The sequence below is a fragment of the Uloborus diversus genome, chromosome 10, assembly GCF_026930045.1.
Source record: "Uloborus diversus isolate 005 chromosome 10, Udiv.v.3.1, whole genome shotgun sequence".
NCBI classification, from domain to species: domain Eukaryota; kingdom Metazoa; phylum Arthropoda; class Arachnida; order Araneae; family Uloboridae; genus Uloborus; species Uloborus diversus.
This window is the reverse complement of record NC_072740.1, coordinates 43,830,582-43,845,474: the sequence shown is the minus strand read 5'-3', so window position 1 is coordinate 43,845,474 and position 14,893 is coordinate 43,830,582. Positions and strand designations below refer to the sequence as shown.

Sequence of the window (14,893 nt, the reverse complement as noted above, 5' to 3'; positions counted from 1 at the left end):
GTTAGACTGTACACAAGCGGCTACTCCACAATAAGACAATCCAGCTTCACGAAGGCCAACGATTCTGCCTCGTTCAAACTCCTAAATTTGCTCAAATTTTGCTTTCTTTCGTCGAAGAGGCATTGTAAAGATTCAGTTAACGTTTACTCTAGCATATAACCACCGATAATCATACATGCCTTGCTACAGCCGTCTATTTATATTCAGTTCGATCTGCTGTTCAGAGGGCGCTGCTCAGCATACGCATGCGCTACCAGTCTGCAATTCTAATCATTTGCATATCATGCCCTACTTTACATTTCCTGCAATTTTCAGCTCACTCGCATAAGTCCTTCATGGTGTTGCAATTTTCAAACAGGAGTGTATATAACGGCAAGTAACAAAAAATGGAATTAAATATATATATATACAGTTGGATCTCGATAACTCGAATGTTCTTTTATCTGGAAGTTTTCATTGGGTCCCAAACCCTTGAGACTGTTGTGAAAACTTCCCATAACTCGAACTACCAGTAACACAAACGTTTTAGCCAGTCCCTTGGTTCTTCCAGTTATCCAGAGTTGACTGTATATATAGATAGATAGATAGATATTTTAAATGCAAATGGATAAAACAGACTACAGGGCAACTTAAAATGAAACTGAAATTTTAAGGGAAAAGAAAAGAACAGATTATGTTTTTAAAGACTGGAAACTAAAAAAAGAACTTCAAGGGAAAAAGAGGAACCAGTTGTGGGTTTGTGAATGTAAACCAAAAACTAAAAGTATTTTAGATTTTAGTAAAGAATAGATTTTAACAAGTAAAATGCATGGAACATATAACTTAAATAGTTTGTTCAAGTGTCAAGTGAAAAATTTTACAAATTAACAAAGCTAATATTTACACCTATGCTGTATTTTGTACGGGCATAAATAAAAGCTATTATGAATAATTATTGAGAAAAAAATACATGCCTAATCATTTCAGTTCCAATAACAGAGGCTCTGCGGACGCTAGGAGTATCATCTTCAGCTGAATTTTCAGTAACAAGGCTGTAGCTTCTTTGTCTATCATTAGAACTGACAGCACCAGGATGTAGATCAGAAGAAGGCAAATATGTGTCGCTACATTCAGTGAAATCAGTCAACATTTCAAATATAGTACATTTGGTATCAAAAAATGACATATTTTCTAAATCTTTATTAATATTTTCAATAAAAGTGTCACTTCCCTCTTCACTAGAACCTACTTTTTTAGATAAAATATTTTGCTTTCCATTATGGACCTCTTCTCCTACAACATTACAGTTATTTTCCGTAGATTCTTCTGAGACAGGATCTGTTACATCATCTCCAAACTGAACTGGAGGTCGTGGAAAAAATAAAGTTCCTTGGCAAATAACGCTTGTTAAGCAGCTATCCTTGGACCTTGTTACACTGGGTTTGGAAGATGCTGTAATTGGCTGCTTCCCTTGTGGAATGAGTCTTTTTTCTTTATCGGATGACAGAGTAGTTGAACATCCTGTCTCAGGAGGATCTTTGAATTGCACTGGTGGTGATGGCGGGCTTATTTCACAGACACTAGAGTTAGAAATAGTTTCAGAAATGGAATGTTTCTTAGAATGTAAGGTTAATGGAGGTGGTGGCTCTGACTTGCTATATTTTTTCTTTTTAACATTATCAAATATACCTTCACTACCTAGCTTTGTGGGCTGACTTGAAACTACTGTATCACAACTATTTTGGTTATTAGTTGAGGGCTGGTTTCTTAACTTAGTGGAAGAATCTTTGTTGACAACAGAATGCACTAAATGTCCATTCACACTATCTTCACAATTTGTAGATTGACTTGAAGTTTTCTTACAAGAAACAATTGATTTAGATAAGATATTCTCTGTAGTTTCATGTGATTGAGATATATTAAGATGATTTGAAGACATTTTTCTAGAGAAATTAATTACCTTTTCTTGATATGCTGGATCAAGGAGATTTTCATTACGTTTAGCATGTGCTTGAGACTTTTCGTGGTCAATGGCAATGCTTAAAAATCTTGACTTTTGAATTGGTGGAGGTGGAGGAGGTGGAGGAATAAATCCAGTTGTTAAATCTGGCATAGATTCGCTGTTTGGAATGGAAGTACTCCCTTCAGTATATAATGTACTCATAACAGAAAGAGTACTTTGGGAATGTCGTATTCCACTTTCTATTGCAAAGGGAACTCTTGATGCTTTAGCAATGGCACAAGATACTGAGCATGATTCTAACTTTTTAACACCTAATAAAACTACCGAGTTTGGTAAATGGCAACTTGGTGGTTTCTTTAATTGGCGTAAAAAGTTTACTGTTTTAGATCTCAGTTTTATTTTAGATCTCAGGGCAACTTTATGAGTTGTTTTAATGAATGCATCACTGTATTCTTCACAATCTCCTTCAAAATCTGGTTTAAAATTTAAAATTTTATCTTTCAAAGATGATTTTTTTGAAGGTAAACAAGATGATTTGATGCATCCGTGAGATGAAACCATTGACTCAGGACACCAAGAGTAAGCAGAAGGACTTGTTGGAGTAGCAGAGATATCAGGTGATCTGTATTTCTGCCCTAAAGAGCCTTGAGAATTTCTTCGTGCTGCATCAGAGATTTCAGTTTGCTCCTCAACAATAAAATTCACGTCTGATAAACTTATACCAGATTCTGACTCTGAAAAATAAAATCTCAAATTAAAGAAAAAAAAAGGCATTTATTCTTCACAAAAACAATTTTTTTTTTTGAGGAGTGGGATGCTGCATATATTTCATTAAATTCAAAATGTATATTTATGAGTAGAACTAAAAACATTGAGTCAAACTGGACAAAATATTTCAAAATAATTTATCATCATACTAATAATTCAAAGCTGAAGAGCTTGTTTGTTTGTTTGAACGTGCTAATATCAGGAACTCTTGGTTCAAATCGAAAAATTATTTTTGTGTTGAATAGTTTATTTACTGGAACCAGAAAAAAGTGTACCTTATTCAGAGGTGTCCCTTAAAGGGGGTACTATGGTACTTCATTATTTTTTTTTATTTCACAGTAAAAATTTTTAAAAAGAGTTTGCTTACTTTATTAATAATAAATTGTACTTTCTACGAAGATGATTTTTAAGCGAAAAGAGATTTTGACAGCTAATCCCTACCTTTTTTGAATATGGAAGAACGCTGTCATGTTTCTCTAAACAAAGGTTTTGTATATTTCTTGTCAATCTAATTATGGGACTCAAGAATCTTTTTCCATGGGAGAAGCTTGCAATGATCAACTACAGCTGAATGCTACAGCTATGGCATTCTTCTCTTGCTACTTCCTTAGCCCAGTTTTAAAACTCATCTGCTTTGCATTCCTTTCTATTGTCACTCATGTCAAAGGTTAAAATTTGTCCTTTGCAGAACTTATGTACACACCCCGCCATTCTGCAGGTGACACATATGAGCTACAATAATACCCCCCACCCCCACCTTATCGTTTCAGAGAAATTCCTACAATAAACTTTTCCAGATGTTTTAAGATCTTATTGAAAACATTTCAATTGCAAAGAAAAATGAGATCCTGTCTAAGGCAGCCCAAAGTGTTGGAGTTTGGTCTGAAATCTGGTGCCGCTTAACATTAAAATAATACATAATATGATTAGCACTTTGAATACGTAACGTGATATTTAGAGCATCCAGAGCGTCACGATAACAAGATCCGACTGTATATATGTGTATATATATATATATATATAAATAAAAGGATATTTCAGGACATTTCTGATATTTTTTCTAGAATTTAACAATATATACCAGTCCTGAATTTTAAATACAGTAGAATACCTTTATAATGCCGACCTATATAACGCAATTCTTTATTAACTGCTCAACTTTTCAGAAGTAAACAATAGGTTTTTAAGTTTAAAAAATCCCTTTGTTTTGCTTTGCTAACATAAAAATTGCTAGGAAAATTAAATTTTGAAACAGATTTTCATCTTTCCACCTTAATTCAAAGCTTTTAAATGAAAATTAATATTCACAGTAAAGAGAAAATATCAGATGGCTCTTGAAAATGCAGCTGTTATGCAAACTATGAAGCTTGCAAAAGTGCAGGATAATTCACTTTTTTTTAATTGTAATTCATATTTATTTATGAATGATTAGTTGTATAATTAGTGTTTTAATACTCATTGCAGATAGAACTAGTTCTGAAGTGCTAATATACAGGGTGATTATAATTAAAGTTCCACTTTCAAAACGCTGTAAAAATAAAACCACTGGTCAGAATGACCTCAAATTTCAACGGAATATTATCGAAGAAGGGGGAAAACGTATGACAAAAGAAAAATAAATAGTTGGAATTTTTAGCAATAGATGGGGCTGCAAGTGTCAGAATATATAAATCAAAACACCTGTCATGCACCCGACTTATTGAAGTTGCTATAAAAACGCCAAATACACGTTTTTTTTCCTCATTTCGCATCTGAGAAGTTCACTATGACTGTCTCAATGAAAGACCTGGCCGTCCCGATCACCTGATCTTAACCTGTGTGACTTCTAGATATGGGGCTATCTGAAAGCTGTTGTGTTCAGTGCTCCGATTGCAAACTTTGCTGAGCTGAAGGCATGCGTTGGGCAATACATTCTATACGTGACCCCGGAAACACTTCAATCAGTCTTGAAACATGCTGATGCTGTTTCTCGATTTCAACTTGTTACAGAAAACGAGGTATATTATATTGAACATCTTTTGCGCCAGTCTCACGAAAATTAAAGACTGATTTGATTTTTACTGATGCTTTTTATGCGGTTTTCGGCCTCAGAACAATTAAAATCCAATTTTCCCATCCGATGTGATTATGACCTTTCCGTGTTGGATGGGCTTACTTAACTAACAGCGTCACACCAATACCCTCATGCATGCTGAGTAGTATGGAGTTTTAACGTATAGTTTACACCTTAGGTAATATTTTTTGATTTATTTGTCATTTGTAGTCAACCATTATTAAATATGATGCTTACAGCGCCATCTATTGCTAAAAATTCCAACTTTTTATTTTTTTTCTGCCATCAAGTTCCCCCCTTCTTCGATAATATTCCGTTGAAGTTTGACGTCATTCTGACCAGTGGTTTTATTTTATAGCGTTTTGAAATTGGAACTTTAATTAAAATCATCCTGTATATATATATATATATATATATATATATATATATATATATATATATATATATTTGGGTGGTCCTTATTTTTGAAGTTGTAGATATTTTACGTGACGCCCTCTCAATTTGTTCCATTATAGAAATAAATGATCCATGCAAAATTTTAAGTCAATCTATGAATATTAACCCGTGCCCCTAGGGCCCCCTTTTTTGAGTTTGGAAGAAAAAATTGCGGATTTTCTCATTTTTATGTAAAAATATTCTTACGTTTCATATTTAAAGTAATTTTGAGCCTCAATAGATGTTGCTACTTCCAGACCAACCATTCTCTCACTTTCATTCCGCAAAATTTTACATATTACAGATGGTACATGTACACCAATGGCCTTGAGACAGGCATACCGCTATTCGCGCTCATTTCAAACCAAACGGCAGGGGAACATTTCTTTCCACCAAGATGGACACAAGAGAATCTAAAGGCCATTAATAAATGGCCTAAGCCATTAATGAATGATCTTTGACAACAACAAATTACTCCTCCAGGCTTTCGGGGTGTTGATTTAGAAAATTTTCTGTGTAATGGTGTGTTCTAACAGGTGTGGCAAATAGGGTCGCTAGGTTTGAATGCTGCAAATATAAGTAATGGCAATTATATTTTAATTTGCTGTTCTTTAGTTATAAATATCTTTAAATGTTTATGCATTCTTAAAATATAAATTTTGAAAAATCCTCGATAACTCTACCATAAAAATACACTATTTTCCATATCTAAAATATTAATTTAAAAAAATTACAGATCGGAATAATGTAAAAATCTATACTTTAAATTGTCTCCTTTTTAGTACATAATCCTTTATTATCATCAAATTCTTCTTGCAATTCACAAGATTTAGAAATCGAAATGGGTATCGATCCTAACCTGCTGAACCTTTTTTCTATATCTGGTCAACCACAACGCAAAAAAGCTTGGCAACTATTGATATCTGCTTGCATGTCATCAATGTTAGACAAATGTCATGTTAGGGACAAAGATGCTGTTCATGTATTAACAGCCTATGTAGATACAGTAAATTTAATTCCAAATGATCTTATGATCAATGAGAGGTAAAATCAGATTTCATGAATTTAAATTTAGATTTTTTTGTTATTCACTGGGATACAAAGCTACATCCAGATGTATCTGGGAAAAAAATGCCGATAGGCTTACCGTGATAGCTTCAGATCCCAATGTTGAACAGCTACTCAGAATTCCCGAGATATTTTTTCAGTTGGATATGATATCTTAGATGATTACTCTTTATTGCTAACTGTTTAAGCTGTATTGTTTGATACACAACGGCTTATAATATCGGACGTATGAATTGTGCATGTAATTTTTTAGAGCAAAATCTGAACGGTGATATATTACATTTGTATTGCCATCATGATGCACTTGAAATCGTACTGCAGAGTGTCTTTAAAGAAGTGCTTGCCTTTCTTAATTCTAGACTCAATATTCCATTATTTAAGCGCTTCAAAATTTTGTGGAAAGATCTCCATCAATCAGAACTTATAACATTTCAACCAAGTACACATACCACTTAAATGCTAAAAGACGAAGTTGATAACATATTATTGTTCGTAGAAAGAGGAATTGAGAAATATTCCAGAGAATTCTCATAACTTGTAATAATATTTCTTGGTGAAGTCGTACCTCTTTCAGGGATATGTTTTCGGCAACCTGGAGCTTATGCCTTAGACTGATGGATGGCAAAAAGAATTTATTGTTTGAATATTTATATATTTAGGAAACAATTTAAATTCACCTTACATTAAGAGAATGCCTGTAAATGCTGTTTTACATATAATGTTGCATGAAGATATGGATTTTCGCAGCAACCCAATCTAGGCCCTTTAAATTAATGTGTCTAAAAAACTAGCAGTGTACAAAATGATGACAAACATGCAGCAGAAGCAGTGACTGGAGTTTTCATAAATCACTTATGGTATTTAGGGAATGAACTAGAAGCTTTGTCCGTATTGGACGAAGGAATTAACTTTGAAGATAGGAAAAGACTACTACAAAACAATGCTTGCTGAAAAGGAAGATGTGACTGATGACTGTATAAAAAATTTCAGATAACAGTAGATGATTTGGAATACTTTCTTAGTAAAGCTCTTCCTCTTTATAGAATCAATTGCAAGTCAATAAAACTGTTTGATAAGTTACAAACACCAAAAGATGTTTTCCTATTTGATCCTGATTCATGGCAAAATGAAGGAAGCTATTTAAAGGGAATTGATATCGTTAAAATGCTGAAAGTTGTGAATGATACAACTGAAAGAGGAGCACAATTAATCGAAGAATTTCCTAATCAACTTACCAAATATGAACTACAAAAGCAATTTAGTATTTTACAGACAGTCCAAGGTTATCAAGAAAAAAAATGCGCGCGATTGAGATATATTGAGAAAAGCACACGATTAAGGTTAAGTTTCTAAAGCACTATTTCATTCTCATTCAATGTAAAATCTTTAGATGAGATGAAGTAATTAAAAAGATTAATTTTAGTGCTACCTCGCTGAAAAAATATTTTGCAAATCTAGGAGAAACGATGTAAGGGGTCTGAAGTAAAAACTTGAAGATTTGTGGGAAAATTATCAAAAGTGTTAAAGTTCAACGTCCTAGGGGCACGTGTTATTGTTGACCGATCGAGTTCAAATTTTGCACCGGTTGCTTTTTATTATAGTGTCACAAAAGTAGGGGGCGTCACTTGTTGAATTCCGAAATTTTTTTTTCCCATATAAATAAGAACCACCCTAATATATATATTATGAATATTAGTTTCAAAATTTGTGAAATGACCTATATAACGCCAAAACCTGTATAACACAAAAGTTCTGGTCCCAAGGTGTGCCTTATAACAATCTTCTACTGTAGTATGAAAGAAGAAATTACAATTTTCAGATTTACTGTTAGAATTGATTATTACTGGAAGAAAAACATGCACTTACGTGAGCTGTGATGACTATTGTTAGAACCTCTTCGGGCTGTTTCTTGATAATGTTCTTCATATAAAATAGGCAAAGAATTTAAATCACCATCAAATTCAATACATTCTACTTCAAGAGGAGGTAGCAAATTCAAATATGATGATTTTCTCAAGTTTTCAGAGACTTCTTGATAGGCTTCAATGCTGTTTAAATATTGAATAATTCAATATATGTATTTATACACAAAAACAAGACTCCAACTTTTTTTTTTCTTAAAGGAAAAAGTTGAAGGGTATATAAATAAAATAAAATCAATCTGCTAAATGCTGCTCCCATTTTTTTTAAAAGGATGATTATTATTTTGTATTGCAAAAATTACTGATACTAGTTATCATTAACTTATGAACACCTTTGTTTCTAACTAATCGGCAATAAGTCAATTTGGTCTCAAAAAAAAAAAAAAAAAAAAAAGAAAGAAAGAAAAGATCAGAGAGGAAAAACAAAATAATAACTTTATAAGAAATAAACAAAATACCTTGGCACAGAAAAGTTTAAAAAATTACAACCTTAAATCAAGTTAAGTTGCAGAGAACTGCATGCATGCATTTTGGGACCATGAGGAGCCCCCTTTTCAATGCAAAAGCGGCGTGTTTATAACAAAAAGTCATTTGGCAAAAGCTAACTTTGTCGATGAAACAAAAAGGTAAAACAAGCGAAGGCTGCTTTTGTGGGATGTCATTTCATCTATAAGCTCACCTTTCTGCATTGAAAAAAGTGGTTCCTTGTAACCCTGAAACATGTGCTTTAACCCCCATTTAGTGTGATTTAACCTAGAAAATTCTTTTACATTTCGTAAACTATAGCATGATAAAATACAATATCGGTTGCAATTTTCAGAGTTCAGATCAACCAACTTTCATTAAATTTATTCAATGCTGAAAATGGTATGCTGAAATGTTTCCACTTTTGCTAGCAGATCTCGAATACTCGTCAATTAGGGTTCTTGCTGATATAATACTTTTGATCTGTTACACTTAACAGTTTTAAAACAAGGTAAGCATTGTTGATAGCCCTCTTATATTAAGCTCAAAGAAAGCTGGAGCCAAAAAAAATATTACACTAAAATTTTAAATAGGACTTAAGGTATAGTCATTTTTAACATGAAATTTCAAGATAAAAGTTAATACAATTCATTTTTTAAGCACAAATGGTTCTTTTATGACCCTCTTCGTATTTTTTATAAACAAATCAAGACGATTTCAGTTATCTTAAATTGAAAAAAAAAAAAAAAAAGCAATGATCAAATAAGCTTTGTGCTAAAATACAATTGAAGTGAAAAACCGAAGAATATACAGCATATAGCTATTTCAAGGCTACAATGGAGCCTCTTGCTATATACTGTATTTTCAGGTAATTTGTGCATTATTTACGTTGGTTTTTCACTTTGATTATATTTTAAATTAGTCAGCAGTGTTGATTTCTTTATATGAAAATTTGCTACTTCATTTTTTTTATGAACCTTATAAAACTGATTAATTATAAATCCAAAACAATATACTTTGGCAAAAAAAAAAAAAAAAAAAAAAAAAAAAAAATGAATAAATAAATAAATAAAAATAAAATTTGTAAAAGTAGGAAATCACCATTTTTTCAATGGTATTTGTAACTTAAAAATTGATATTTATTGCACTAAGTTAATGAGATATTTATATATTGTCTTAAGGTTAGGATCCTCGCCTTTCACCCTAAAACCACAAGAGCTATTTCTGGTGTTGGAAGTAGTTTACTATTTTGCTTCCAAGTCACAACATGTGGCAATTCAAAGTGAAGCTGAGGCCTCATTTTTATGGGTAGGAGATAAGTATAATTTAACTATTTTTACACATGGGGATTTGAAATATTTGCAGTTCATCACGTGAATTCAAACAAAGAAACCAAATGCACTCAAAAACATTTTCAGTTGCTGAGAGAGAAATTTTAAATCAAAATGAAACAGTAAAGAGATAACGTGAGAAATGCAACTAGGTCAAATCTTTAACAACTTTTTCAAAAATGGCAATTTATGTTTTCAACAAATTAATGGCATTGCAATAGGTGCTAATTTTAGTTCTACCCTTGCAAACCCTTTTTTATTATTTTACGAAAGAAAATTTTCTATTGATAATCCCGGAACCACATCTTTTTGTTGCAGATATATTGATGATTTATTATGTAACAACTACTCCAATTTTTCTGAGCTCAGCAAAAAAAATTATCATAACTCTCTTACATTAAAAAAGACTAGTTCTAACTGTAAAGTTTTTAATTTTCTTGATATTAAAATTAATATTGACTACAACTGTGAAACCACACTTCATGATAAAAGACTTGAATTTCAATTCAAAGTTAACTGTCTGCAAAGTTTTCTTCTTGCCTCATTAAACAAGTTTTTATTGGCATCATTGCTTTGAAAGTCATCAGAATCAAAAGAATTTGCAACACTATTACTGCATTCAACCAAGAAATGAATGCACTTAAAAATAAATTACTTGAAAACAATTTTCCAAATATTCTTGTAAAAAAACTTTTTCGAGTACGGCCTTTAATCAACATTTTGCTTCACTGTAACTGTCTAACTATTCACTTTTATGATTTAACCATTGGAAAACACACGTGTGGACTTCAGTCACTGATGTCTTTTGAAATTTGTTTTACGGTCGACCCTGCATGACTTATGGACCTGCTTTTAACGTATGATCCTTTTTTATTTTGAATGGTTTTATTTTATTTTTATTGACTGGCATGAATATTGACATGATGATCATATATTTTAGTTTGCACCCAGACACTTAGGTAAGACTTTTGAATTTTCGCTGGCGGTACGGTGGAGGGTTATTATTGATAGCCTTTGGCTTCTTATAACCAAGACGAACCTCCAGTGTATAAATTTAGGTCTCAATTCCAGAAATCTGCATTCATTTTCCAAATGTGGTGCGTTTAGCCCAATGTAATCATGAATACTAGCTTTTTTCGAAACTGGACATCTTCCATTTAGTTTTAGTATAATTTTTTCCTCTTTTGACCCTAGCAGGAAGCTTCCACTGCTATTTAATTGCACTGTAATTTATCTTTTACGTTTTGTAACCTTGTCCGCTTGTTATTTTATTGATATATATATATATATATATATATATATATATATATATATATATATATAATTGTCAAACCCTGCCTTTCATATTTATGACGCCCAAATTCCACAAATCACCAGTTAAATTTCATTTCATTTGTTCTACTACAAAAAGTTTTGGTAAAAATATCAACATCAAATTACAGTTTATTTTGAAAAAAATTCATGATTTTCTGAAGGTCAAATTTATGCATACGAGCTATTTCTGGTGCATTGACAACAGTTTCGAAATCATTAAAAATCTACAATGCACACCTAAATCAATTTACACATTTGACTTTGAGAATCTATTCTGCAACATTCCCATCGAAGATTTATATACAACTTTGTTAAAACTTTTTGACGTATTTTGCATTGGTGAGGAATTGGGCATCGACAGGAATTTTTTCAATAGTCTTTGTCATTTCTGTTTCTTTAACAATTTCGTGACTTTCAACAACTTTATTTTTAAACAAATACATGGAATTGGCATGGGCACCAACTATTCCAGCACAGCTGCTAATTTGTATCTTTTTTCTATGAATTTAAATACACAGTACATTATAATAAAAAACATGATATTTTTAGGTATATAGATGACATCCTTATCTTCAACAAAAGTATGGATGACATTTTCCCTTTAATCTATCCACAAAATCTACAACTCACTAAAGCCAATGACAACTTTCTGTCTGCCGATTTTCTGGACATTTCTTTCAAGATTGTTGATTCTAACTTTATTAAAGATATTTATGATAAAAAAGATAACTTCAATTTTTATACTAAAAGTATGCCACATTGGTACAGTAATTTACATAAAAAGATCTTCATTAATATTATAATTGGACAGCTCAGCAGATTTTTTAAAATTTTTAGTAACAATTCTCAATTTAATAAACAAATCTTCAAATTTGCTGCAAATCTCTACTATTACAATTTTTATCCTGCCAATTTCACATTTTATTATCTTAATTTGTTCAAGAAATCTTTTCTTCAACATGGACAGATTTAGTTTCCACCCAAACAACTGCGATTTGGCAACAGTGTAACTGGGTAACTTTGATGATAAAGAGTGCTGAAATCCTTTCGACAGGAAGGTGCTTTTTGGATGCCCTGCCCCAGCGACCTGTTCGATTGGCGAGGCATCGGATTTTTAGTCTCTGGCAAATGGATACCTGGACATAGACATTGTTGTCGACAAAATGTTTGAAATCATGTGGTATGTAATTTTTCTCTTTTATTTTGCAGGTCAGAGCTGGGGGGTTGGTAATACATGACAGCATATTACTAATAAACCTTACGCATACTATTTATACGTGTAAAATTTATAGCATTTTATCCAAACAATAAGCATATATAATGTTTTATAATTTTCCTGCTTACTGTATTAAGCCTTATAAGTAGCTACACATATAAGTTCGTTAATTCAAATACACATACTTTTACTTTTAATTTTTGCAGCATGTATGATACTGACCCGCACAGAAACCTTGCAGAATATTTAACATGCCAGCTGCTCCAGCTCTTCATAAACGTAGCAGCAGCTTAATACCCATGATTTCATTAATTCTTGTTTTCAATGTTCCTAGTTTATTTTTTAATGTTCCATGTTCATTATTGTTGTTGTTATTGTTGTTTATCTTCGTTGTTACATACACTTATTTCTGTGCTACCCGTGTATGTGAAACTACATACTTTACTATATACATATATATATATATATACATAAATATATATATAATATATATATAAATATATATATAATATATATATAAATATATATATAAATATATATATATATATATATAACCTTTTCTTTCTCTTCAACTTCTCTCTGTATTATTTCATGAAAAAATATGTTTTACAATCTTATTCTGCTATAATACAACACGGTGTTACAAATAATTCACAGCAATATATTTTGAATTTTCAGTTTTTTCTTGGCCAAAAACCTGAGAAATCCTTACTGGTGAAACTCACTGAGTCATATCTTTATTTATTCAAAAAATTTTCATGTTGATGCCTATTGTTAGTTTACAGATGACCATGATCGCATTTTTAAAAAACATTGAGGATTAAATTGAAAAATCCTACGCAAAAACTGGCACTTGAAAACAAACACTAAATGTAATTTAAGTTAACTGAACCTGCTGTCACAAGGTGATAGTGCAGAATCTCTTGTTCTTTCGACTATGAAGAAGGCTTCAGAAAAACGCTTCACCCGTTGAAAATGCCTTTGTCTTGACAAATGCTGACGAACTTTTTCTCTTCCAACAACAATATCAAGAAATTTTTCCCACAGTAATATTAAAGCACCGGATATTTGAGTAATATCACTGCTAGCTTTCATTAAAAATTCTTCTTCAGTGTCCATGCCCTAAAGATAAATAAAAAAAGATATAGGTTAAATATTAAAAAAAAAGGAAATAAATAAAAATATAAAATTAATCAAAGAAACAATTTGATTCAAATAGAAATTGAATTTAAATCGTTTTTTTTTTATTTTGGGCTTTTAAATTTCATTCTCACAGTGACTCTCACTGAGAACTAGAAGTAAAACGTAATTAAATGAAGTGTGCATGTGCATGCAGCATGTCAGAGTTGCACTTGATACATCTGTTCTAAATAAGCCTTACTTGTTTAGAAGTTTAATCATCCAGTAAAGTTTTGTTTAACAGCACTGTGCACCTTAGGAAGCCCCCCCCCCCAAATAAAAGTCGATGTTACAAGTCGGACATCCTCTTATATTTTTAATTTTGTGTTAAAACTGCAAAAAAAAAAAAAAAAAAAAAAAAATGTACTTTGAACATCCTGTGGTGACTTGTGTCTGAAAGTGTAAACCAGCAGTGTGTACCTGGTGGAATCAAAGCAAAAAACTTTTTTCGGAAGTTTGAAATTTCATGTTGATTGAACGTCGTCCTTATAGCCCCATATATACCACAAATATTTTCCAAAATATTTAGGCGTCCAGCAGAAGACTTAAAACTTATAATTTTCTTCAAAAAATTGATTATTTTCTAAACATTTAAAAAAAAATGTAAGGCAAAGTTTAAGAAATTATCAAGCTGAAAAATATAAACAGTAAAGTAGGTAATTAGCACTCCACATAGTACTCAAAGATATGGATATTTTCCAGTTTAAGTTATTTTTTTCATTTTAAATAGGGTTAGTTGGGGGAAGTAGGTCACCCCCCCTAAAACTGAAATATGCATATGGCTTTTATACTTTTTTACTGATCATGTCATATTTCATCAGTGATTTGTTTTGCATGCATTTGGGTTTTGTGGAAATTTTTCCTAGGTCATAGAACTTAGTCAAAAAAAAAAAATCTGAAAAATATTTTTTTATGAGCTTTAGCAACCTTTTCAAAAAAGTGTTTCCAGGTTAGTTTTCATTATTTTTTTTTATGACCTTTAAATTTTCGCAAGTGGGTTCCCAATAATAGTGAGAATTTTAAAATCACAAGCAACTCTGATGAAATATTTGGTACTGGTGAAATACAAGACAACTATGATGACCTAGTAGGAATTTATAGTTCAGCTAATAAAGCTGGTGATTATGTATTTGTGAAACTTACATTAAAGAAAACCATAAAGGTCTAATGTCGGAAGTTGATGATACAAATTAAAAAAAA

The 14,893-nt window shown here is 31.6% G+C and overlaps 1 protein-coding gene across 1 annotated transcript in view; it reads right to left on the bottom strand.

Moving 5' to 3' along the window:
* The window catches only part of LOC129231735 (protein FAM135A-like), a 128,703-nt gene that overhangs the window by 40,023 nt on the left and 73,787 nt on the right, over positions 1-14,893 (bottom strand). The window contains exons 10-13 of the mRNA XM_054866097.1: positions 13,407-13,636; positions 8,133-8,314; positions 1,285-2,121; positions 954-1,005 (exon numbers count right to left, since the gene is read on the bottom strand). Of these exons, the coding sequence (XP_054722072.1) occupies positions 954-1,005; positions 1,285-2,121; positions 8,133-8,314; positions 13,407-13,636 (1,301 nt within the window). The remainder of the gene's footprint in view (positions 1-953; positions 1,006-1,284; positions 2,122-8,132; positions 8,315-13,406; positions 13,637-14,893) is intronic.